This window comes from Ipomoea triloba, chromosome 7 (assembly GCF_003576645.1).
Source record: "Ipomoea triloba cultivar NCNSP0323 chromosome 7, ASM357664v1".
NCBI lineage: Eukaryota > Viridiplantae > Streptophyta > Magnoliopsida > Solanales > Convolvulaceae > Ipomoea > Ipomoea triloba.
Window position 1 is genome coordinate 27506425 of NC_044922.1, and position 25045 is coordinate 27531469.

General features: G+C 36.1%; 5 protein-coding genes and 1 pseudogene across 8 annotated transcripts in view; all 6 read left to right on the plus strand.

The window, feature by feature from the left end:
- The window catches only part of LOC116025121 (transcription factor MYB124-like), a 17278-nt gene extending 6828 nt beyond the window's left edge, over positions 1 to 10450 (plus strand). For both annotated transcript variants that reach the window (XM_031266215.1, XM_031266216.1), the window contains exon 14: positions 9784 to 10450. The gene's annotated coding sequence lies outside the window, so the exon portion shown is untranslated. The remainder of the gene's footprint in view (positions 1 to 9783) is intronic.
- Positions 829 to 1478, plus strand: LOC116025131 (annotated as a pseudogene).
- On the plus strand, positions 3110 to 4355 carry LOC116025127 (putative disease resistance protein At1g59780). The gene is made up of 2 exons (XM_031266229.1): positions 3110 to 4065; positions 4187 to 4355. Exons 1-2 carry the CDS (start codon positions 3246 to 3248, stop codon positions 4228 to 4230), a joined length of 864 nt encoding a protein of 287 aa, XP_031122089.1. The 5' UTR covers positions 3110 to 3245; the 3' UTR covers positions 4231 to 4355.
- Positions 10451 to 11699: 1249 nt separating the features above from the next.
- Positions 11700 to 14740, plus strand: LOC116025112 (putative late blight resistance protein homolog R1A-10). Its single transcript, XM_031266205.1, has 2 exons — positions 11700 to 14461; positions 14618 to 14740. Exons 1-2 carry the CDS (start codon positions 11927 to 11929, stop codon positions 14666 to 14668), a joined length of 2586 nt encoding a protein of 861 aa, XP_031122065.1. The 5' UTR covers positions 11700 to 11926; the 3' UTR covers positions 14669 to 14740.
- On the plus strand, positions 14665 to 16149 carry LOC116025132 (transcription factor MYB124-like). The gene is made up of 7 exons (XM_031266236.1): positions 14665 to 14816; positions 14904 to 14950; positions 15063 to 15119; positions 15238 to 15316; positions 15622 to 15677; positions 15765 to 15936; positions 16022 to 16149. Exons 1-6 carry the CDS (start codon positions 14721 to 14723, stop codon positions 15844 to 15846), a joined length of 417 nt encoding a protein of 138 aa, XP_031122096.1. The 5' UTR covers positions 14665 to 14720; the 3' UTR covers positions 15847 to 15936; positions 16022 to 16149.
- Positions 16150 to 19114: 2965 nt separating this feature from the next.
- On the plus strand, positions 19115 to 22402 carry LOC116025113 (putative late blight resistance protein homolog R1B-23). Of its 3 annotated transcripts, XR_004099592.1 has the most exons (3): positions 19115 to 21685; positions 21831 to 21952; positions 22128 to 22402. XR_004099592.1 is itself a non-coding variant. In XM_031266208.1 (2 exons), exons 1-2 carry the CDS (start codon positions 19157 to 19159, stop codon positions 22161 to 22163), a joined length of 2565 nt encoding a protein of 854 aa, XP_031122068.1. In that variant the 5' UTR covers positions 19115 to 19156; the 3' UTR covers positions 22164 to 22402. The 3 variants fall into 3 exon arrangements, 2 of the variants coding, with proteins under 2 accessions (XP_031122068.1, XP_031122067.1); XM_031266208.1 differs by lacking the exon at positions 21831 to 21952; XM_031266207.1 differs by lacking the exon at positions 22128 to 22402 and having other exon boundaries at positions 21831 to 22052.
- The last annotated feature ends 2643 nt before the right edge of the window (positions 22403 to 25045 follow it).

Below are 25045 nucleotides of genomic sequence, written 5' to 3' on the forward strand. Positions count from 1 at the left end.
TTTTTTTTTTTTTTTTTTTTTTTTTTTGGAGTGACAAGGAAATTCGCAGGTATTATATAAGTGTGTGGAGTGGTATGGAGTGGTTCTCTTAAATGGAAGGTCATAGTTTTGAGCTCTTATGGAGGTAGTATCGACTGTTTGTGCTTCAGTAAGTTGAGAAATTAGTTATGAATAGATACTACATTGTAATAGAGTTAAAAGTACTAAAAAAAAATATAAGCGTGTGAATTGGGTAAATCTCATCTTGTGAGTTGTGATTTTAGTTGGTAATAAATTACAAGGAGTTAAAGGAAAGTAAGACACATAAAATGGGATAGAGGGAGTATGTATATATTAGGTGACAAAGAAAATCTGCAATCGTTATTCAAAGATGGGAATGTAGTAAATCCTATCCTATGTAATAACCTGTAAACCACACAGTAAATGTAAATTACACTATCATGTGCGACAAGCTCAACTAAAAGACTATTGACAAATATCGAACTCAATATTTTTTTTTATTTTTACTCTATCACTAAAAATTTTCTTCTTAATTTATCACATAATGAATGTAGGATATTTTCAATAATTGTTTTTTATTTTCGTGAAATAGACGTCTATTGACTTTTTGAATTTGAGCTTGTTAGTTATAAGGGCTCTGTTTGACAGAGCTTATTTAGGAGCTTATAGTTTATTTTAAACTACTAATAAACTATAAGTTCTGATAGGTAACATTCTCAAAATAAGCCAAACATAGCCAAGAAAGCAGACAATCTGATTGCAGCTTATAATTATGCAATGGTTGGTGGGTTATTAAATTGGCACATCCACTCATTAATTGAGAAAAAAAAAATTGTTATCTGAATGCTTTGAATTGAAAGAGAGATCGAGATGGCTTGTGTTGCTTTGACTTCTCTGATGGCAACAATTAAGCTACAGTTTCTGCAACCCAATAATCCAAGGGTTTCTCTTGATGATGAAGCTTTCCATATCAATCAAATCTTTGTTTCAAAAGCTTTCATCTTTGCAAGGTTTTGTGCAGGAGAAATCCGGGGCAATCAGAGATTTGGAGATAGAGATCAGAGACTTTGCACTGGATGCCGAAGACCGCATCGAAACACAACTAAGCAACTTTCTTCTGGCCATCAAGAACCCAGAGTATCAACAAAAAGCTTATGAGCAACTCCATCAAACCTTGGGTGATGATGAAGAAGTGGTGAATGAAAGTGAAGGACCACTCATTCCTTGGTTAAAACATTATTCGGCTTCGGAGCCCAGCAATGTTATGGTGGGTCGTAGCAGTGATCGTATGCGATAATGGACGAACTCCTCTGGATCTGGCTCTGAGGAACTAAAATTACCAAACAGAGCTTATAGCTTATTAGTAGTTTAAAATAAGCTATAAACTCTTAAATAAGTTCTCCAAACAGAGCCCTTATAGCTAACAAGCTTAGATTCAAAAAGTCAATAGACGTCTATTTCACGAAAACAAAAAACAATTATTGAAAATATCCTACATTCATTATGTGATAAACAAAAGCTCAAATCATTCTTTAACCCATGACTCAATAGCAACCTACAACCACCATTATATCCTGTCGCACAGGCCATTATCAACATAATAGTTCAAAAAGACTTGACGATTCGGAATGAGTCATGCTCGATGATTCAGAATGAACCGAATGGAACATTCCAACAAATAATTCAAAAGTAAAGACTCGACGATTCGGAATGAATCAAGCTCGACGACTCGGAATGAACATTTAGGAACGTTCCAAGCCGAACAAAACAAATAACAAATTGTAGGTTGTCGCATAAGTTTGGTCAAACATTCAATATAATTCTAATAATCAAATAGCCAATTGTAGCAAAAATCACTTCTTTAAAATCACATAACAAAGTACGTATCCAAAAGTAGTATGAAATCCGTATAACTCATAACTTGGCAAAACGAATATGAAATCATAAACTAATAATTGTCAAATAAATTACTTGATCCTCTTTTCGAGCAAAACACCTTAGTACAAACCATACCCATCAATCGAATAATAGTGAAATCACACTTTAACAATCATAAATAGCTTGAGTCATACTATATCAAAAATCTAAAAATATTTTTAACTCAAACTACCCTAAAATGGGTATTCAAGTGGTAGAGATTCCAAAATAGGTTATGAGTTTTGGAAAATAAGGAGAGAAGGGTTAACCACTTACTTAAAACATCCAAATCTTAGCTATTTAGCTCACCCAAATACTTATTATCAAAATCCCTAATATTTTCAAAACATCACTCTTAGGACTCCAATGATAAACCCAACTCAAAAAGAGTGAAATATGGAGGTCAAACTTACCTAGAATATTCCAATTACTTTAGACCTAAGCTTGAAGAAGATGGATATCCAAGCTTCAAGATTTGTCCTTCCCCTATCTCTCTAGTTAGCTCTCTTTATCTTCTTTCAAATGAGATATTTATCCAAAGGCAAAGTGATTCCTTAACCTTTAAACAATGGGTAATTTAGTAATTTTTATTCAATATCAAACTTTAACAACCTTTGACTTGTTGACCTCATTTAATAAACATAAATATAATTGTATTTATAAGGAAGTGGGTATTACATTGCTACCCCTAGTCAATAAAATCATCAAAAGTAAATATAACATGCGCTTTTGTGACTTGTGATATGCGTTTTGTGTCTTGTATTATGAGTTTTTGTGTCTTATGTTATGTAATTCTATATCTTAAGAATATTAATTTTGTATCAGAACTAAAATAAATATAAAACATGTGTATGTGTTTTGTGTTATGCGTTTCTATGACTCATGTTATACAATCTTGTAGTTTAAGCATATGGATTTTGTAACATGATATTTTTAAAATTTAAAATTTCAAACACTAATATGGTAAGAAATCTAGTTAATCGACCAATATACTTTTTTTTTTTTTTAAATGAATCTTCAAAGTGGTTGGAAGTTGGAACTCAAATTTTAACTGTAAATTAAACTTTTAACATTCTGACTACGCCAAGCAGAAGCAGGCAAGCATACTAGCTAGGCTATTAAATTTTGTTTGGCATGAAGAATATATTTAAAGATAAAGGATCAAATATTCAAAAGTTTTGAGTCACTAGCACAAAGTTTTACAGATGAGAGAGAAATTAAAAGATTTTTTTAGTAAGCAAGTTTGGAAGGTTGTGGGCGGCACATTCAATTCACCCATTGATTGAGAAAACTTGAATAGAGATCTGAATAATTTGAGAGTTAGAGAGATGGCTTGTGTTGCTTTGACGTCTCTCATTGTAACAATGGAGTTAGAGTTTCTGCAACCCATTCCAAGGGTTCCTCTTGATGATGAAGCATCTATATCAATGGAATCTTTATTTGAAAAGCTTCTATTTTTGAAAGTTTTAGTGCAGCAGAAATCCGGAGGTGGCTCTGTAATCAGAGATTTGGAGGTAAAGATTAGAGACTTCGCACTGGAAGCCGAAGATGGCATCGAAATACAACTAAGCAACTTTCTTCTGGCCAAAAACGGAGAGGATCAACAAAAAGCTTGTCAGAAATTCCACCAGATCTTGCAAGAAGCGGCAGAAAACGCAGCAGAGTTGCTGGAAATAATCAAGGAAGCTGATGATGAAGAAGAGGTGGTGAATAAAAGAGAACGATCACTGATTCCTTGGTTAAAACATGCTTCGGAGCCCGGCAATAATGTTATATCCTTTCGGCGGCATTCTCCGATGCTTGAGGAGGAGGGCAGAATGGTGGGTCGTCACCTTGATCATATGCTGGTAGTGGATCAACTGGTCCCGAATGAACGGGAAGAACATCGAGCTAAAGTAATCACAATTGTTGTTGGTATGACTGGTATAGGAAAAACAACTTTAGCTAGAAATGTCTATAATGATCCAAAAGTTACATCCCACTTTGATGTACGATGTTGGGTTACTATGTCTGGGGAATACAACAAGACCCAAATGCTACACCACCTTCTTTGGACACTAGCAGAGGCAGATGATGATGAAATTAAAGAGGGAAGCATTCCTAAGGAGGGTCTAGCAGCTGCTGAGCAGGTATACAAATGCTTGAAAGGTAAGCGGTATCTAATTGTTTTAGACAACTTATGGAACAATCAAGCTTGGTATGATATAAGAAGATGTCTTCCTGATGATAATATTGGACATCGCATAGTGATAACCACTGCCCATTTCAGGAGGGATGATTATGATTACTCCTCTTACTATATCCACAGGATGACTTTGCTAAATCCAGAAGAAAGTTGGGATTTCTTTTGTAATAACCCTTTTTTGGAGCAACATATGGCACCTAAATTTGAAAAAATTAGGAGCGAAGTTGTAGAGAAATGTGAAGGATTGCCGCACACAATTCTTGTAGTTGCAAAACGTCTATCTAAGTGTGACGACATACTGCAGGAATGGAAGAAGGTTGAAAAGGAAGTAGAGTTGCTTGGAGTTCTAGATAGCAGGGCACTCACCCTCACTTACAATCAATTGCCACAACATTTAAAAGTTTGTTTTCTATATTTTGGAGTCTTTCCAAAACGTAGTGCAATTGAAGTGAAACAACTTATTAGGTTATGGATTGATGAGGGATTTATTGAGCCATTGGATCATAAGGGGTCAGAAAATCAAGCTTATGAGTATTTACTCGAGTTTATATCTAGAAGTCTTATTCTAATTGACAGTTGGAGTTCTGATGATAAAGTTAAGAATTGTAGGATGCATAGTGCCTTGCATAGCTTTTGCGTAAGAGAAGCTCAGAAAGAGGGCATTTTTTGTGCTTTAAATACTCTGCAACTCCCGCGAGGGTCATTTAGCATGTTTGCAAATTCATGCTGTTGGTTAAGTTTATACACACATAGATTTGACTATTATGTGTTGTTCGGAACAAACAACCCTCGCTCCATTTTCTTCTTCAATGAAGATGATGACATATCGGTATCTTTCAAGTTGCTAAGAGTTTTGGCTTTTGTTCCATCTTCATTTCTTCAAAGAGAGCCAACACGCTTACAAGATTTAGTTTTTTTGAGATACCTATCTGTATCAGAATGGTTTGAGGGTCTTGATTATGTAGTGTCAATGAATCGAAACTTGCAGACACTTGTTGTTTATAGTAAAGAATCCCAACTTGGATCACCTACTCTCCATTTGCCTTCTACAATTTGGGAGTCACCACAATTACAACATCTTGAACTTGACAAATCTTATCTGATTGATCCTCCCAGCATGGTTAAAGATAATATGCAAACATTATCTTGGGTGTGTCCAACTCATTGTAGAACGGAAGTGTATCGCAAGTTTCCAAACATTAAAAAGTTGAAATTTTTTGTATTTGGCAGCAATCCCATTATTTTGGGTAGCCTTGAATATTTGGAACGGCTTGAGAAGTTATCAATTTCGGTTTGGTTTGGTTGCATTGTAACCCTTTCGAAACCATCTATGTTTCCTTCAGAACTAAAGAAGTTGAAGCTGAATGGTACTAAACTTTCAAAGAGGGATTTAATGGCAATTAGCATGTTGCCTCAACTTGAGGTTCTCAAGTTGGAAAACGCCCTTCATGGTAAAGTATGGAAAGTAGCTGAAGGAAGATTCGATCAATTAAAATTCTTGTGTCTTGAAGATAAAACGCTTAAGATGTGGGTGGTCGGTGCAGGATCCTTCCCACGTCTTAGGCACTTAGTCCTAAGATTTTGTTATTGTTTGAAAGAAATCCCTTGGATTATGGCATATATTTATTGCTTGAAGTCAATTAAGTTGCAGCAGTGTTGTCGTACCCTCATTGCTTCTGCAGAGCGTATTATAAAAGTTCAACACTGTATGGGAACCGCAATTTTGGAGGTTAGAAGCTACTATAAGTATAGCATGATTCATTCTTAGGTGGTGTTTGGTTGTAGACCTTTTTACACCATACTATGACTTTTGATACCCATTATTATGTTTGTTTGCATACTTTTGTTATCCTACTATTGGATTCAAATTCTTTAGTAATTACAAAATCCATTATCATTTTACTCATTTACTTTTGAACAACAGAATAAAAAATAAGGGAGAAAAAAATGAAAAAAATAAAAAGATCATTGTGCATACCTTGAATATGAAATTTTAATATATATATACACATACATATATGTATGTGTATATATATGTATTATATTTATATATATTTGTTTATTTTTATTTTAATTAATTAATTATTTATTTATTTTGATTCCACCTCCTTTTTACTACCAAACAAAGTGTTTCCTTCTACTTAAACCCATTATCATTACCAAGTACTCCATATTTGATTCCCATGACTGTTTCCATTCCGATGTTTGAACCAAACCTACCCTTACTTTTCCATTTATTTTTCTATTTAGTGGTTTTTTTGAGAACCTATTTAGTGGTTAATTACTTCCATTACAAAAATCATCTGTTGCTATTTCTCCTTCAATTCTGATCTCATTTCATTATTATTTTTTCATTTATTTGTCTATTCAATATAATGCTAATTTTCTTTACAAAATCTATTGCTATTATATCCTTCTGATCTCATTTCACTTTCTTCATTTTTCATTCTTTTTTTTTTTTTTATATATATATATATATAGCTCAAGGGACTTGAAAGTTATGAATCAGAGTGTACACACACAGAAGAGTCTAAACCTTCAGATGATGAATCAGAGTGTACACACACAGAAGACTCCTCTATATCTTCAGATGATGAATGACAAGGTATGGATACTATAATTGAATCACAAAAATTGGTAACCCACTATATATTCTTAATATTTGCCTCCTATTTATTTATGTTATTTTTCCTTTCTATTCCATGTTTTTATTACTTTGCAGTCCCCTATTTTCTGTATGGAATCTTCTATTTAAACAAATTTTATATGATGAAAGATCATAGCATTTGGTTATCAATTAATAGTCTTAAATTTTAAGTTATGTATTTGATTTTATCTCTTTATATGTTTTGAATCTAAGAGGATATCTGGGAAGAATATCTGATCTCAAGTCAAATAATCAAATACAAGGAAGAACTGAAGATGGTGACTATTATGAAACTAATCCAGATTTTGAACATACCCATACAAGAGTCGATTCTTATTGCTTTGCAAATTTCTTACCAATTGTATGAAGTTGTTGGGTTGACAAATGCTACTTTTGAGTTTTGAGTTGTGATTATATGTTATTTTTGCCTTGTAAAATTGCACTTTTTGCATGTGAAAATATTTCTATTACTTTTCAAGAGTCTTGTAATTCAGTCATATAAGTGTGTGATAAGTGTGAAATACACTATGTTTGTGGGGTGTTTTTGAGGAGTACAGTGTTGTGCTTTAATTATTGTCCTTAGAATGTTGTGACAATGTGTCTAAAGATGGTTTACTTATTTGAACTCCGATTTCAAAAGNGGGGGGGGGGGGGGGGGGGGGATGGTCTCCTAAAGAAGATATGCTCTTATATATATAGTCTATGTGAGGTAAACATTGATACTGAATAGCACCATCTTTTGAACTCACCATGCTATTGTCTCCCCGGATTTTGAGTTAGCACCCGAAAAAAAGAAGAAAAGAAAGTCTAGCGCTTGATTTATGTTATTATGAAGCTAGTTTTGTGTTTGAAGTTGTGCTAGTTTTTCTGTTTCTCGTACATTAGTTTTTCTTGCTTTCTTGGTTTTGCATATGATCGATATGCCCTGTTGTCACCATTTTGATGGCGTGCAGTTTCAATATCAATCCATGTAGTTATCGTTTTGTTGGCCTTATAAATGAGCATTGTCTGCAGGCACAGAGGATATTTGGCAACAGATGGACAGAAATCGCGAAGGTGGTTTCAGGCAGGTATGATTCTCCGTTTTCTCATTGAGTAGATGGTTTTAATGGCGCTTTAAATCCAAGCTTGTCTGTTCGTGCAGAACTGATAATGCTGTGAAGAATCGGTTCACGATCCTCTGCAAAAAGAGAGCGAAGAACGAGGCATTAGCAAAAGAAAACAGTAATTCATCCATTAATAATAGGAGGGTTATCTTTCCAAGTTGGCTCAACAGTAGTGATAGCATTTCAGAATCTGCAGTGCCCCTTAAGAAGCAGAGGTAAAATTAGCGTAACGTGTGCTTCAACTCTATATGATCATGCTCCAGTAAATAACATTCGGTTTCTTGGCGTTTAGGAGGAGTCACATTCCAGACCACCCTGAAAGTTTTAGCAACGGGGAAAAAACACTCGTGAGTTGTGATGCGACAAATCAGATGCTAAGGTCTCCATTTGCTGTAATAGGTCAAAATCTCTACAGTCCTGGGAGCAACGTATCGAGTCATCAAAATGATGAGGACACCAAAGATTTGCACGCCAATGGTAAATAATCTGAAGCAATGTTTGGCTGTTAATACACCATTAGGTTATATAAGTCAGAAAAGTCATTTAGACCATCAACTATTTGAAAAGTTCTTTTACTTTTATAATTAACACTGGTTTTGGATCAAGCAGGCTCTAGCAATAAAACTGAAGGAACATTTCTTAAGAAGGATGATCCGAAGATACTCGCATTGATGCAACAAGCTGAACTACTGAGCTCGCTGGCACTCAAAGTCAATTCCGAAAACACAGACCAGAGTCTTGAAAACGCTTGCAAGGTCAGGAAAAAACTAGCATTCTTGTATGGAGGAATTGGCATTATCAACATTGCAGTGTTTGCATAGTTTATTTCTCTATAACCCAAAAATATTCAGATTGCAACAACTTAAAGGCCCTTCAAAGTTCAATTTCCGACCACTATTTTTTATAGTAATTGTGTATTAATTGGTGTAGTTCATTTCCCCTTAAAGATAGTCATCTAATGTCAGAATATATATATATATATATATATATATTTATAGCCAATATTCTTTTGCACTACTCTGTATTATGCTGTCTATATGTTGTTTGTTCACATGATAACGGCTCAATCAGTGGATCTTCTGATACGAAAAGAATCTTTTTAGGTACTCGAAGATTTTCTCAATCATACAAAAGATGGTGATGTGACGAAATGCCAAATTGCTGAGATGGAGATTCAGCTCGAGAATTTTAAGCAATCTGCAAATGAATTAAAAAACATTAATGAATGCAGTCAACCATCTTGGAGGTATTGTTACGTGCAAGCTAAATATGTTACTTGGGAATCTTTGTCCACAAAAATGGGAGTGCCTAATATATTGTTGTGCAGGCAACCTGCTTTATCGGAAGAATCTGCAGGCAGCTCGGAGTATAGCACTGGATCAACTTTACTAGCCCACGGGGTTGGTGATAATGGAGAAAAGAGCAAAGCCGAGCTATGTTCATTGCATCAGGATATTGAATCGGGATTACAATCAACCCACATTGATGATGAATTTGCAAAAGGAATTTCTGGCAATAATGCCTCGACTTCTCAAGGTGTGAAAGACTTCTACTTTATGCAAGGCATTTTTAATCCGATTAATAGCCACTTCAAGCTTATCAAATTTGTTTGTTTCCAGCTTGTGACAAAGTTAATCCCATTAATGAGAATATATGTGAGTATTCAAACGAAGAATGCTGTTCCCCTCTTCAAGTAACCCCGATGTTCAGATCACTCGCAGCAGCTATTCCCAGCCCGAAATTTTCAGAAAGTGTAAGTAATTTAACACCCTTCATTGTTTCACTATCTGACCTAAACTCGATTCAATGTTGACAATGTTTTTCATTCGTTTTCAGGAGAGACAATTCCTACTAAAAACGCTTGGAATGGAATCTACGTCTCCGAATCCAAGCATCAATCCTTCTCATCCTCCATAGTTTATGACAAAACTTTTACTGATCGATCAATCTCGTGCAGATTCTGCTGTGCTCAACCACCATGACTTTTCGTCCGAAAATTTCAGGCATGTGTAGATGTTTTTTAAAGCCAGTTTTCCGTTGGATTGCAGTCATTATGACCCGAGTTTTTACAAAGAGGCCATGAAGATCTATCTGGTCCCAAAGACCACAATCTAGAATGCTAAGGAGCATCCTAGTATTTTCCGAAGATCTGATAAGATGGTCTGCATCCTTTCTCAACTTACCAGCCTAATACAGTGTCTAGAGTGTTGTTTTGTTTTTTTGTGTTGTGTCACATTCTTTTGTGTGTTGTATGGGAGAGTTGGATAGGGCATCCAATAATGTTCCTATAAGGCTTTTTACGGTATTTATATGCCAATTGTACAGAATATATACAATGTAGTTACAGATTGGCACATCGCCAATAATTACTCCATCCCTGATATAGAACATATCGAAAAGAAGAAGAAGAATACATTTTGATAGAAGAGGAGAGGAGGATCAACATCAACCAGTTGAACCGACCCCTCCCTAGCTAGCGTTTTTGCTTCGTGTGCAGAGTTTAGATAATAAGTTTTGTGGTGTTCTGTTTCTCTCATCTTTATGTAACACTCATACTTATTGGAGTGGAAAATCCAATATTGCCTTTTGCGTGTATATATATGTCTCTGAAAGCAAATTACTTTGAATTGAACAAGATTTGGACTAAAGACGTGTTGTTAGGATCGAGCATTTTCGTGAGGCAGAGTGTTGGACTTGGCCTTTCTGGCTTCTGTCCAACACTCCCCTTAGCCACATAGTGCTGGACTTGGTCCTTTACTGGCTTACGCCCAACCAGATGCACATATGCATGCTAGAAGCCACGAAAGAATTGTAAAACGACACGTTCTTGGATACATAGAATAGGAGAAGAGTTGAGATAGAGATTCTTACAGTGTTTTGTAGCTTTTTCTGTGGCCATGAATTCAGAAGCTTCCTTGACAGCACCACTGCTGTGTTTGCTTTACTGAGATCTGCAATGGGGTAAGTGTTGTGGGGAAGAAGCTAAGGGGTCTGAGTTATTTAAGTTGGTCAGAGGGCTAAGTGTGATGAATGGCAGAATGCAGAAAGTAGGGGAGGGAACTCTTTGCAAATTAAAGTGTGGAGTATAGTGGCAGTCACTTGAGTGAAAAGACTAAAATGTCCCTCATTCCCATTCTCAAGTCCTGAGTCAGAAGGGGGCATTATGGTATATCTACATGTTACTGGTTCTCCCACCAGGGCCCAAAGTTGAGAATCCCATCATTTAAAGCAAAACTTTAACATAACACAAGGATTACAGTTTGGGACTTTGGGTCCATCTCTCAAATTTGAACTTTTGAGTTTTGACTGTAACAACAGTTTCATAACCTTAAACCAAATATTTGATTCTAATCTTCACAGTTCATTAGTATTTAGATGCAAGAAATGCTTTCAAAAGCATTATTGATATATAAAAATCATGGACTTCCTCTTCTTTTGCACCATCCTCTGCAACTTCCTCCATTTCAAGTATGACATCCTGAGAAAACCATTGCTTCCTAGACAGAGGGTTGTCACTCAGCAAAAAATACACTACAATGCTGACAAACTTTCTAGTTGTTGTGATTGCCAGAGAACCAAACCAAGAAAAAACAATATTTTTCTTGCTTTCAAAAAAGTAAAAAAAAATATTTTTCTCAAAATTTAAGAAATTGACCTTTTTTTTTTGGACAATGGAAATTCATTAATTTAGATCAGAACAAAATACATCGAGAAGGAAAGATATAGCGTAAGACCTCTATTCCTTACGATCAGTTATGAATACAACCTTCCTAATAAGTAATAAGTAATAACTAAATGGACAATTCTATTCGCGGACTGTAGCAGTAATACTTCCTGCAATGAAATGGCCCTTGAGTGACTATCATTAGCTGCATCAACATTCAACTTGGGACAGGGAGAAGGGGCAGAAATTGACTTTCTTGAAAAATATGTTTTCCAGAAGCTCTTAGAAATTTTGTAATAAGCAGACCATCTTATTCTGCACTGTTTGGAGGGCTGTTGGCTCATCCACTCATTGATTGAGAAAACTTCTTGAGATCTGAAATTCTGAATAATTTGAGAGAGAGAGAGATGGCTTGTGTTGCTTTGAGCTCTCTCATGGCAACAATGGAGTTGGAGTTTCTGCAACCCAGTCCTAGGGTTTCTCTTGATGATGAAGCATCTATATCAGTGAAATCTTTGTTCGAAAATCTTTCATCTTTGCAAGCTTTTGTGCAGGAGAAATCCGGGGGTGGCGCTGCAATAAGAGATTTAGAAATCGAGATCAGAGACTTTGCACTCCATGCTGAGGACCGCATCGAAATACAACTAAGCAACTTCGTTCTGGCCAAGGACACACAGGATCAACAAAAAGCTTCCCAGCAACTCCACCAAATCTTGGGAGAAGCAGCAGAAAACGCAGCAGACTTGCTGCAAATCATAATCAACCACGCTGATGATCATGATGAGGCCAATAAAAGTGATGTTCAACCACTAATTCCTTGGTTAAAACACAATCCGGCTTCGGAGCCCAGCAATCATACATCCTTACGGCATTCTTCAATGGTCGGTCGTCGCCGTGATCATACCGTGATGAGGAACACACTCCTCTCATCGGACCGTAATCTAAGAGTAATCTCAATTGTTGGGATGCCCGGTATTGGAAAGACAACTTTAGCCAGAAGTGTCTTTAGAGATCGAACAATTGTATGGCGTTTCGGTGTACGAGCTTGGGTTAGTATGTGTTGGGGATATACCACGAGCGAAATGCTACACCAGCTTCTTTGGACAATAGCAGAGCCAGATGAAATTAAAAAGGGAAGCATTCAAGATGATCTAGCAGCTGAGCAGGTATACAATTTCTTGAAACATAGGAGGTATCTAATTGTTTTGGATAACTTATGGAACAATCAAGCTTGGTATGATCTAAGAAGATGTTTTCCTAATGATTATAGTAAAAGTCGCATAGTGATAACAACTACCCATTTCAGCCGGAGTTCTACTGACCCATATAACTATATTCATAACATGACTTTGCTGGATCCGGAAGAAATTTGGGATTTGTTTTGTAATAACCTTTCTCTGGAACATACGGCACCTAAATACGAAAACATTCGGAGCCAAGTTGTAGAGAAATGTGAAGGATTGCCACACTCAATTGTTGTAGTTGCACAACGTCTATCTAAGTGTGACAACATACATCAAGAATGGAAGAAAGTCGAGAAGGAATTAGAGTTGATTGGATTTCTAGATAGCAATGCGCTCACCTTCACTTACAATCAATTGCCGCAACAGTTGAAAGTTTGTTTTTTATATTTTGGAGTCTTTCCAAAACGCAGTGCAATCAAAATCAAACAACTTATTAGATTATGGACTGTTGAGGGATTTGTGAAGCCATTGGAGCACGAGGGGTTAGAAAATCAAGCTTATGAGTATTTACAAGAGCTTATTGATAGAAGTCTTATTTTAATTGACACTCGGAGTTCTGATGGAAAAATTAAGACTTGCAGGATGCATAGTGCCTTGCATAGCTTTTGGGTAAGAGAAGCTCAAAAAGAGACCATATTTTGTGCGGTAAATACTCAACAATATCCACAAGGGTCAATTAACATGTTTGCAAATTCATGCCGTTGGTTAAGTTTATACAAACATAGTTTTGACTATTATGTATTGTTCAGAACAAACAACCCTCGCTCTGTTTTCTTCTTTCAAGAAGATGCTGAAATATATGTACCATTCAAGTTGCTAAGAGTTTTGGCTTTTGTTCCATCTTCATTTCTTCAGAGAGTGCCAACACGCTTACATGATTTAGTTTTCTTGAGATACCTATATGTATCAGAATGGTTTGAGGGGCTTAATTATGTAGTGTTAACCAATCGAAACTTGCAGACACTTGTTGTTTCTAGTAAAGAATCCCAACTTGGAACACCTACTTTGCATTTGCCTTCTACAATATGGGAGTCACGACAATTACAACATCTTGAACTTGACAAATCTTATGCAATTGATCCTCCAAGCATGGATAAAGATAATATGCAAACATTATCTTGGTTGTGTCCAACTCATTGTAGAACAGGATTATATTGTAGGTTTCCAAACATTAAAAAATTGAAAATGTTTGTATTTGGCAGCCATCCTATTATTTTGGATAATCTTGAATATTTGGAACGACTTGAGAGGCTATCAATTTTAGTTTTGTTTGGTTGTGCTGTAACCCTTCCAAAACCATCTATGTTTCCTTCACAACTAAAGAAGTTGAGGTTGAGTGGTACTAACCTTTCAACGATGGATTTAATGGTAATTGGCATGTTGCCTCAGCTTGAGGTTCTGAAGTTGGAAAATGCCTTTTATGGGAAAGTATGGGAAGTAGAAGCAGGGTTTTTTCGATTAAAATTCTTGCTTCTTGAAAATAAAAAGCTCAAGCAATGGAGAATTGATAAAGATTCGTTTCAATGTCTTAAGCACTTAGTCCTAAGATTTTGTTATTGTTTGGAAGAAATCCCTATGATTATGGAAGATATTGATACCTTGGAGTCAATTGAGTTGCAGCAGTGTTGTCCTTCCATCATCACTTCTGCCGAGTGTATTCTAGAATCTCAACGCGATGCTGGAAACAATATTTTGGAGGTTAGAAGCTACTATACGTACAACATGATTCATTCTTACTTTTCCATTTATTTTCCTATTCAATGCTTACTTTCTTTACCAAATCGATCATGTGCTACTGTTTCTCCTTCTGATCCCATTTCATTGTTTTGCATTCTTGACTTCTTGTTTTCATAGATCAAAATAATGGGACCTGAATATGATGAATCACAAGAGTCTGTACCTTGAAGCAGTTTGGGTTAACAGATGAGTGTTCATATCATATGCTAAATCACAAGGTATGTTGCATCAGAATATGAAGAAGAAAGCAGGGACTACTAATGGCAGTGAAGCCTCAAAGCCCAAAGAGAGACACATTGTTTCTTGGTCTCAGGAGGTCTGTTGTTTTACTGCTACGTTTCCTTGGGTTTACTGTTCTGGTTTGCTGTTTTTGGTTGGTTTTGAAAATGTTGGTGTGTTGCAGGAAGATGATATACTGAGAGAGCAGATTAGAGTCCATGGAACTGACAAGTGAGTCTTTAGATGTTTGTTTGATTACTGTTTTGGATTGATAAGAAGCTTTTGTGATGGATAATGATGGGATGATGAAATTAAGGTTTTGTTTAATACTGTTTTTGTGTAGTTGGACTATCATTGCATCAAAGTTTAAGGATAAAACTACCAGGCAATGCAGAAGAAGGTTTGTCCTAAGTTTATTTATGGTTTGATTCTTCTGTTTTTTTCTTTTTTTCTCCATTTTTTTTTCCAATGTTGAATGTAAGCTCATTTGGATGGATGTTGTGACAATGTTTATGCAGATGGTTTACATATTTGAACTCCGATTTCAAAAGGGGGGATGGTCTCCTGAAGAAGATATGCTCTTATAGTCTATGTGAGGTAAAAGTCGATACTGAATAGCACCATCTTTTGAACTCACCATGCTACTGTCTCCCCGGATTTTGAGTTAGCACCCGAAAAAAAGAAGAAAAGAAAGTCTAGCGCTTGATTTATGTTGTTATGAAGCTAGTTTTGTGTTTGAAGTTGTGCTAGTTTTTCTGTTTCTCGTACATTAGTTTTTCTTGCTTTCTTGGTCTTGCATATGATCGATATGCCCTGTTGTCACCTTTCTGGTGGCGTGGAGTTTCCATATCAATCCATTTAGTTATCGTTTTGGTGATCATATAAATAAGCGTTGTCTGCAGGCACAGAGGATATTTGGCAACAGATGGACAGAAATCGCGAAGGTGATTTCTGGCGGGTAATGAAATGTGCTTGATTCTCCGTTTTCTCATTGAGTTAGATGGTTTTAATGGCGCTTTAAATCCAATCTTGTCTGTTCACGCAGAACTGATAATGCTGTGAAGAATCGGTTCACGACCCTCTGCAAAAAGAGAGTGAAGAACGAGGCATTAGCAAAGAAACAGTAATTCATCCATTAATAGGAGGGTTATCTTTCCAAGTTGGCTCAACAGTAGTGATAGCATTTCAGAATCTGCAGTGCCCCTTAAGAAGCAGAGGTAAAATTAGCATAATGCGTGCTTCAACTCTATATGATCATGCTCCAGTAAATAACATTCATTTTCTTCACTTCTTGGCGTTTAGGAGGAGTCAGATTCCAGTTTCCCCTGAAAGTTTTAGCAACGGGGAAAAACCATTCGTGAGTTGTGATGCTACAAATCAGATGCTAAGGTCTCCTTTTGTAGTAATAGGTCAAAATCTCTACAGTCCTGGGAGCAACTTATCGAGTCATCAAAATGATGAAGATGCCAAAGATTCGCACGCCAATGGTAAATAATCTGAAGCAATGTTTGGCTGTTAACACACCATTAGGTTATATTTGAGTATTATGCCTGTAGACCATAGTTAAATGTCACAAAAGTCATTTAGACCATCAAATATTTTAAAAGATCTTTATCTTTTATAATTAAGTAATTAACACTGGTTTTGGATCAAGCAGCCAACCTGCTTTATCGGAAGAGTCTGCAGGCAGCTCGGAGTATAGTAATGGCGGATCAACTTTACTAGCCCACGGGGTTGGTGATATTAGAGAAAAGAGCGAAGATGAGCTATGTGCATTGCATTAGGATATTGAGTCGGGATTACAATCAACCCACATTGGTGATCAAACTGCTCTTGATGATGAATTTGCAAAAGGAATTTCTAGCAATAATGCCTCGACTTCTCAAGGTGTGAAAGACTTCTACTTTATGCAAGGCATTTAGCCACTTCCAGCTTATAAAACTTGTTTGTTTCCAGTTGATACTTTACCAGCTTGTGACAAAGTTAATCCCGTTAATGAGACTATATGTGAGTATTCAAATGAAGAATGCTGTTCCCCTCTTCAAGTAACCCCCATGTTCAGATCGCTAGCAGCAGCTTTTCCCAGCCTGAAATTTTCAAAGAGTGTTGTGTAAGTAACACCCTTCATTGTTTCACTTTCTGACCTAAACTCGATTCAATGCTGACACTGTTTCTCATTCGTTTTCAGGAGAGACAATTCCTACTAAAAACGCTTGGAATGGAATCTACGTCTCCGAATCCAACCATCAATCCTTCTCATCCTCCATCGTGCAAGAGGGCCCTCCTCCATAGTTTATGACAAAACTTTTACTGATCGATCAATCTCGTGCAGATTCTGCTGTGCTCAACCACCATGACTTTTCGTCCGAAAATTTCAGGCATGTGTAGATGTTTTTTTAAGCCAGTTTTCCGTTGGATTGCAGTCATTATGACCCGAGTTTTTACAAAGAGGCCATGAAGATCTATCTGGTCCCAAAGACCACAATCTAGAATGCTAAGCAGCATCCTAGTATTTTCCGAAGATCTGATAAGATGGTCTGCATCCTTTCTCAACTTACCAGCCTAATACAGTGTCTAGAGTGTTGTTTTGTTTTTTGTGTTGTGTCACATTCTTTTGTTTGTTGTATGGGAGAGTTGGATAGGGCATCCAATAATGTTCCCATAAGGCTTTTATATGCCAATTGTACAGAATATATACAATGTAGTTACAGATTGGCACATCGCCAATAATTACTCCATCCCTGATATAGAACATATCAAAAAGAAGAAGAAGAATACATTTTGATAGAAGAGGAGAGGAGGATCAACATCAACCAGTTGAACTCACCCCTCCCTAGCGTTTTTTGCTTCGTGTGCAGAGTTTAGATAATAAGTTTTGTGGTGTTCTTCTGTTTCTCTCATCTTTATGTAACATTTAACTCATACTTATTGGAGTGGAAAATCCAATATTGCCTTTTGCGTGTATATATACGTCTCTGAAAGCAAATTACTTTGAGCTGAACAAGATTTGGACTAAAGATGTGTTGTTAGGATCGAGCATTTTCGTGAGGCAGAGTGTTGGACTTGGCTATTCAGGCCTCTGCCCAACACTCTTCGTAGCCACATAGTGCTGGACTTGGTCCTTTACTGGCTTCTGCTGAACCAGATCCACATATGCATGCCCAAAAACCACGAAAGAATTGTAAAACGACACGTTCTTGGATACATAGAATAGGAGAAGAGTTGAGATAGAGGTTCTTACAGTGTTTTGTAGCTTTTCTGTGGCCATGAATTCAGAAGGTTCCTTGACAGCACCACTGCTGTGTTTGCTTTACTGAGATCTGCAATGGGGTAAGTGTTGTGGGGAAGAAGCTAAGGGGTCTGAGTTATTTAAGTTGGTCAGAGGGCAAAGTGTGATCAGTGGCAGAATGCAGAAAGTAGGGGAGGGAAGTCTTTGCAAATTAAAGTGTGGAGTATAGTGGCAGTCAGTCACTTAAGTGAAAAGACTAAATTGTCCCTCATTCCCATTCTCAAGTCTCGAGTCAGAAGGGGGTATTATGGTATATGTACATGTTACTGGTTCTCCAACCAGGGCCCAAAGTTGAGAATCCCATCATTTAAAGCAAACTTTAACATAACACAAGGATTACAGTTTGGGTCCATCTCTCAAATTTGAACTTTTGAGTTTTGACTGTAACAACAGTTTCAGAACATATCAGTTGACCCTTAAACCAAATATTTGATTCTATGAATTGAGTTGTGCACCCGCATTTTGCCCTGTTTGCTGAACCATCCTATTGAGTTGGGCACCGGCATTTTGCCCTGTTTGCTTCCATTAGACCAAATATAATCTTTATCACTTCATGAAATATTGATATCACACTGAACTACTCAACCTATTAAGTTGGTGTCGAAACACTAGAGCTATAGATCATAAGAAGCTTACTCAGAAATGACCATATCAAACGGATCACTTCTGGTGCCAGGTTCAAGAAAGCCAAGTGCTCAAACCTCTTCTTGTTCGGACCATATCTCTTTGTTGACCTATCCCATAAACAAGTAGTGAAAACTGTCTTGTGACCCTAACCGGCAAATGACCATAAGGATACCCAACCTAGATTTCCTGTATGTCATAGTTGTGCTAATCGACTCAAACCAAGAAGGCTAATTGGCAATTCCTATGAGGAATTTGTAACCTTAACCAAGAAAAGATCACAAAGAGGTAAACCAGTTTAGATTATTCATACCGTTCTAGCAATAAGTCAAACTTGAAACATGGAGAGATTTCATTGGATTTGTGAGCTTAAGCTGCCATCTTCTCCCAAATATTGAGCTAAGTCCGGCTTAAGCTACCATCTCCATTGGCTGAATGGACGCTTGACGTGCACTAAACGCTAATAGTAAAAGACCCTTTTCTGGGTTTGGTTAAGAAAACTTCAGAGTAATTTAGAGAGAGAGATGGGTTGTGTTGCTTTGACTTCTCTCATGGCGACAATAGAGCTCCAGTTTCTGCGATCCATTCCGAGGGTATCAATTCTTGACGATGAATTACCAATGAAATTCTTTGAAAAGCTTTCATCTTTGCAAGCTTTTCTGCAGGAAAAATCCAGGGGTAGTGGTGCTGCAATCCAAGATTTGGAGATACAGATCAGAGACTTCGCACTGAATGCCGAAGACCGCATCGAAATACAACTCAGCAACTTCCTTTTGTCCAAGAACAGAGAGGATCAACAAAAAGCTGCACAGAAACTCCATCAAACCTTGATAGAAGCAGCAGAAAACGCAGCTCACTTGCTGAAAATCATCAATGAATCTGATGATGAGTCAAATGAATGTCAATCACTGATTCCTTGGTCGTTGGATACATCCTTGCGGCTGCAGCCTCCAAAGCTGGAGGGCAAAATGGTGGGTCGTCGCCATGATTACTTACTGGTAAAGAATCAACTCCTCTATAGCGATCAACGAAGAGTTATCCTCATTGTCGGGATGAATGGTATTGGAAAGACAACTTTAGCTGCGAGTGTTTATGAGGATTCATCAGTTGCATCGCACTTTGATGTTCGAGCTTGGATTACTATGTCTGGAGAATACAACGTGAGGCAAACGCTACACGACCTTCTTTTGACACTAGTAGAGCCAGATCATGAAACTAGAAAGAGAACAACTCTTGATGATGATGATGATCTACTAGCTAAGCAGGTATCCAAATGCTTGAAAGGTAAGAGATATCTTATTGTTTTGGATAACTTATGGAACAATCGAGTTTGGGATGACATCCAAGGATATTTTCCTAATGATAATAATGGAAGTCGTATAGTGCTGACCACTACACACTTTGATCAGGGTTCCTACACTTCACTTGATTGTATCCATAACATGGCTTTGCTAGATTCAAAGGAAAGTTGGGATTTATTTTGTAGTGATCCTTTTCTTGAAAAACATATGGCACCTAAATTTGAAAAAATTAGGAGTCATGTTTTGGAGAAATGTGAAGGATTACCGTTGTCAATTGTTACCGTGGCACAACGTTTGTCTAAATGTAACAACATACGAAAGGAATGGGAGAAGGTTGAAAAGGAATTAGAGTTGTTAGGATTTCTAGATAGCTCTGCTCTCACCCTTAGGTACAATCAATTGCCACAATATTTGAAAGTTTGCTTTCTCTATCTTGGAGTATTCCCGAAGCGTACTGTAATCCGAGTCAAACAGCTTGTTAGGTTATGGATTGCTGAGGGAGTTTTGAATCCATTTGGGAATGAAGGTCTAGAAAGTCAAGCTTATGAGTACTTACGGGGGCTTATTGATAGAAGTCTTGTCTCAATTGAAAATTGGAGTTCTGATGGAAAAATTAAGAGTTGTAAAATGCATAGCGCTTTGCATAGCTTTTGTGTAAGAGAAGCTCAGAAGAGTAGCATTTTGTGTGCTGTAAATACTCAGCAATATCCACAAGGGTCATTTAACATGTTTGCAAATTCATGTCGCTGGTTAAGTTTATACAAACATAGTTTTGACTATTATGTGTTGTTTAGAACAAACACTCCTCGCTCCATTTTCTTCTTTCAAAAAGATGATGAAATATCTGTACCGTTCAAGTTGTTAAGAGTTTTGGCTTCTGCTCCATCTTCATTTTTCCAAAGAGTGCCAACACAATTACATGACTTAATTTTTTTGAGATACCTATCCGTAAAAGAATGGTTTAAGGGTCTAGATTATATTGTGTCAGCTAATAGAAACTTGCAGACACTTGTTGTTTCCGATAGTAATGAATCCCAACCAAGAGGACCTACTCTCCATTTGCCTTCTACAATTTGGGAGTCACCACAGTTACAACATCTCGAACTTGACAGTTCATATGTGATTGATCCGCCAAGCATGATTAAAGATAATATGCAGACATTATCTTGGGTGTGTCCAACTCATTGTAGAACGGAAGTGTATCGCAAGTTTCCAAACATTAAAAAGTTGAAAATTTTTGGATTTTGCGACAGCCCTATTATTTTGGATGATTTAAACTATTTGGTGCGGCTTGAGAGGTTAACAATTTCAGTTTCATTTGGATGCATTGTAACCCTTCCAAAACCTTCTATGTTTCCTTCACGACTGAAAAAGTTGTCATTGAATGATACTAGCCTTTCTAAGAAGGATTTAATGATAATTGGCATGTTGCCCCAACTTGAGGTGTTGAAGTTGAAAAATGTTTTTCATGGGGAAGTATGGGAAATAGTTGAAGGCCGAAGATTCAATCAATTAAGATTCTTGCATCTTGAAGATAAAAAGCTCAAGAAATGGATGGCTAATAAAGAGTCGTTCCAATGTCTTGAACGCTTAGTTCTAAGATTTTGTTGTTGTTTGGAAAAAATTCCTCGCATGATGAATTATGTTATCACCTTGAAGTCAATTGAATTAGAGGGGTGTGGTCCTTTTGTTGTTGTTTCGGCATTGCACATTCAGGAATTTCGAAACTATATTTCAGACATAAATTTTGAGGTTAGAACTTACAGCGTGATTGATTCTTGATTTTTCAATTTTTTGCATTCAATTCTTAACTTTATTTGCAAAATTAGATTTGCTACTATTTTCTCCTCCTGATTTCATTTCATTTTCTTCATTTTGCATTATTTTATTCATATAGGTCAAAATCAAGGGATCTGAAGCACAAAGCTTGGCTTGATTGCATGCTACAAAATGTATAGATCAAAATATTGTTTCAGATTTCCCTCAATAGGAATACCTTCAAGTTATAGGAATGCTTAGGTAACAACAGATTATGTACATTAATTATATATTATATACATTTAGTTAACCTAGTATGTACATTTAATTTTAATTTTGTACGGTATTATTTTTTATTCAATGCTGACTTTCTTTATAAATTTATATTTCAAGCAATTTCCTATTATTTTCTTCATTGTGCATTATATTTTTATAGATCAAATTTGAAGGATGTGAATATGATGAATCATAGTGCGCATACACAAGCTAAGTGACTGGGAGGAATATCTCAAATTCTCCAGTATAATGGTGAATTTCAATTTACAAGCTAAGGAAGATCAAGTTGAAGATAATATAATGACTTTTTCTTTTAAGTGTACTTTCAGTTGGGAATATATGTTATAATGCACTTTGTAGTTATAATGCACTTTTCAGTTGCATAATTGTGGAAATATTTCTAATGTTTGTATGGAATGGAGTCTTATTCATGCATAAGAATTATTCATCACATCTACTAGTAGATTTGAATTTGTTGTCTTTTGAGAGGATTTCTCATACTTGACTTAAATAGTTCTTTCTAATGATAAGATTTGCATTGATCATCTGCCAAATGTTTTTAGCAAAGATGAACTCTGCTGCTCAATGATCATGGCATGGCCCGAAGATCCAACGGAACAAAGGAAATGAACAAATGTGTATTTTAGAATGAAGGTCAAGAGTCAACGTGACAAATTCTACTCTTTTTTCCTCTAATCTCTCGGGTGGGATCTCAATATTTTAATCATATCTTGATGTAGGAATGACCAATTCAAGTTATTCAAACGAAATTGAAAATTAAAATTATTTGAAAGAGTTATAACTTTTATGAAGACCACAAAGTCTAATTCAGATGTCAGGTTAAAAATGACTTAGAAACCATAATTTCTATGCAGAGTAAAATTGTCACGACTGAACTCATGACTGTGAGGTGCATTGTGAGTTTTGGAACTTGCGAACTATGATTAGTACTCACAATTGAAGCCATCGGCATGTGAATGAGGTTGATTGTGAGCGGACTTCTAGAATAAATAGAATATATTATTTTTGGTGTGTTTTGGGAGTATAAATAGCGTTTTGGCAGTTATCTTTATTTCTTTTTCCACTATCTCAAAGATATTCTTGGGGAGATAGAAACCTCTCAAATCACATTACCTTGTAAGGCTACTTCACCCATGTAATCTTCTCTCACTTTCAAAATGTCATATCACTAAATTTATAATTATTGACTATTCACTCTCCATCCATACAATTCTCTCTCATCTTTCAAAAGCGGTTGGCGTTGCAAGTCTAACATCAAACTTGCAATAGTTGCAAGTCTGATAGTGTCAGAGTTGCAACACAAAAAATAAAAGAAAAAAAGAAAAAAAAAAAAAAGCCAACAAGGATTTACAATTGGTCAAATTCCATGGATGCAGATAGCCTAATAGATTTAAGATTTAGTGAAGATTTTCTAAGATTTCCATATTGTAATTCAATGTTACTTTCAATTCAAGTTTGTATCTTCAATTCACAGTTGATCAAAGCTAAGTTTTTCATCCCTTACTTTCCAATTACTTCATTTCAATTGTGCCTTAAATGGATGCAATTTTATTGTGTGAATGCCATTGCATAAAGGGATGTATTGAATTAGCTAGGGCTAATCTTGTCGTGTGGTAGTGTATTGTTTTGGTTGATCTCTTGTGGTGACTTTCGGCCGGGTTAAACTTGAGTCTTGGAGGTGTCTGTTGTTATGAGAATATGACATCACTATAGCCACACTACTTACAATTTCAAGCTTGCTTTGAGAAAAAAGGAGATTGGAAGAAGATTTGAATGTTATGCATTCATGTGTTCATAAATTGCTCCAATTAGGATTGAATTGCCTTGATAATGATGTTCAATACTAATTGATCACCTTGTAACATTTTCATTGATCTTTGCTAGTCATTACATGATCTCTAATGCTAAGACATATATTGTACTCCATAGCATCTATGCAAGAGTTGGCTTAGGCCGTGTTTGGTAAATAATCAGCCTATCAGTCAATTTTGGCTTATTTGACCACTATTAATTGTTTGGTTAATAAGCTTTTTGTAATTCCAAAATACTAAAATTCAAAAGGCTACTCAGAGTAGCATTTTCAATTAGCTTTTTGAGTAAAAAATTTATACCAAACAGCTATCAGCTAACAACTATTTTATCAAACAACTTTCTACAATCAGCCAATATTATCAATTAATCATACTTTTTAACCCAATCAGTCAACCCAATCAGCTAACAGCCATTTACCAAACTGGGCCTTAGTCCAAACCCCTCTGGCCTTTTACCTATTATTTTTACTTGCTTTGTTAATAACTTGTTACTTATTTTTTTGTGGGGTGGGGGGTTCAATTCTCAAACCAATTGTTAGAGCTAGATTCCAAATACTATATATGTTTTGTGATTAACCAACATACTATTTGACACCATTTCGATCCACTCATCGTGACGATATCTGGTGTGAGAATACCATCTCACACAAACCTTATCACTAAATTCAAAACTTTCAACTATGAAGGTCAAATTATGATACATATTATATTTATATATTAAATTCTTAAGCAATTCAAGTTTTTACTTGTGGTTGATTGAAATTTTTTCGACAAAATAAAAATCATGTACCAAACATAATAAAAATAAAAATAAAGGGTCAAATCAGCCATTAAGTTGAACAAATAGTACAATTGAGCCAAAAAATCACCTAAGCCTCTTAAACTGGTAAAAAAATTGCGATTAAACCTTACGATAACCTCTTCAATACCTGATTTGGCAAACATACATATTTCTTAGACTAACGTAGATCATAAATGTAAAATTTAATATGAATAATGCTTTAATTTTAATTTTCTTTTTAGTTTGCATAAAATTTATTAATTGAAAATTTTAAAATTAATATTTTTGAAGGTAGCTGACAAGCCTCCAATAGTTGTCTTCCAAGTTGGATAGTCATAAATAGGGTTGGTTAGCTACTACTATCTAAAAATTCAATACCTATGACTATCACGAAGACAAACATGGCCGTATATATCAAACTCAACCATAACTACCTTCATCAATCACCTCCTTCGCTAACCTCTG

Excerpts from the sequence above, each read along its gene's own strand:
- LOC116025132 (XM_031266236.1), top strand. The coding sequence starts at position 14,721 with ATGTTGCATCAGAATATGAAGAAGAAAGCAGGGACTACTAATGGCAGT. Across the intron at positions 14,951-15,062 it reads AGAGTCCATGGAACTGACAA|TTGGACTATCATTGCATCAA; the intron begins GTGAGTCTTTAG and ends GTTTTTGTGTAG. Across the intron at positions 15,317-15,621 it reads GCTCTTATAGTCTATGTGAG|GCACAGAGGATATTTGGCAA; the intron begins GTAAAAGTCGAT and ends CGTTGTCTGCAG.
- LOC116025112 (XM_031266205.1), top strand. The coding sequence starts at position 11,927 with ATGGCTTGTGTTGCTTTGAGCTCTCTCATGGCAACAATGGAGTTGGAG. Across the intron at positions 14,462-14,617 it reads CTGGAAACAATATTTTGGAG|ATCAAAATAATGGGACCTGA; the intron begins GTTAGAAGCTAC and ends TTGTTTTCATAG.
- LOC116025113 (XM_031266207.1), top strand. The coding sequence starts at position 19,157 with ATGGGTTGTGTTGCTTTGACTTCTCTCATGGCGACAATAGAGCTCCAG. Across the intron at positions 21,686-21,830 it reads TTTCAGACATAAATTTTGAG|GTCAAAATCAAGGGATCTGA; the intron begins GTTAGAACTTAC and ends TTATTCATATAG.
- LOC116025127 (XM_031266229.1), top strand. The coding sequence starts at position 3,246 with ATGGCTTGTGTTGCTTTGACGTCTCTCATTGTAACAATGGAGTTAGAG. Across the intron at positions 4,066-4,186 it reads GGTATACAAATGCTTGAAAG|GAGGGATGATTATGATTACT; the intron begins GTAAGCGGTATC and ends TGCCCATTTCAG.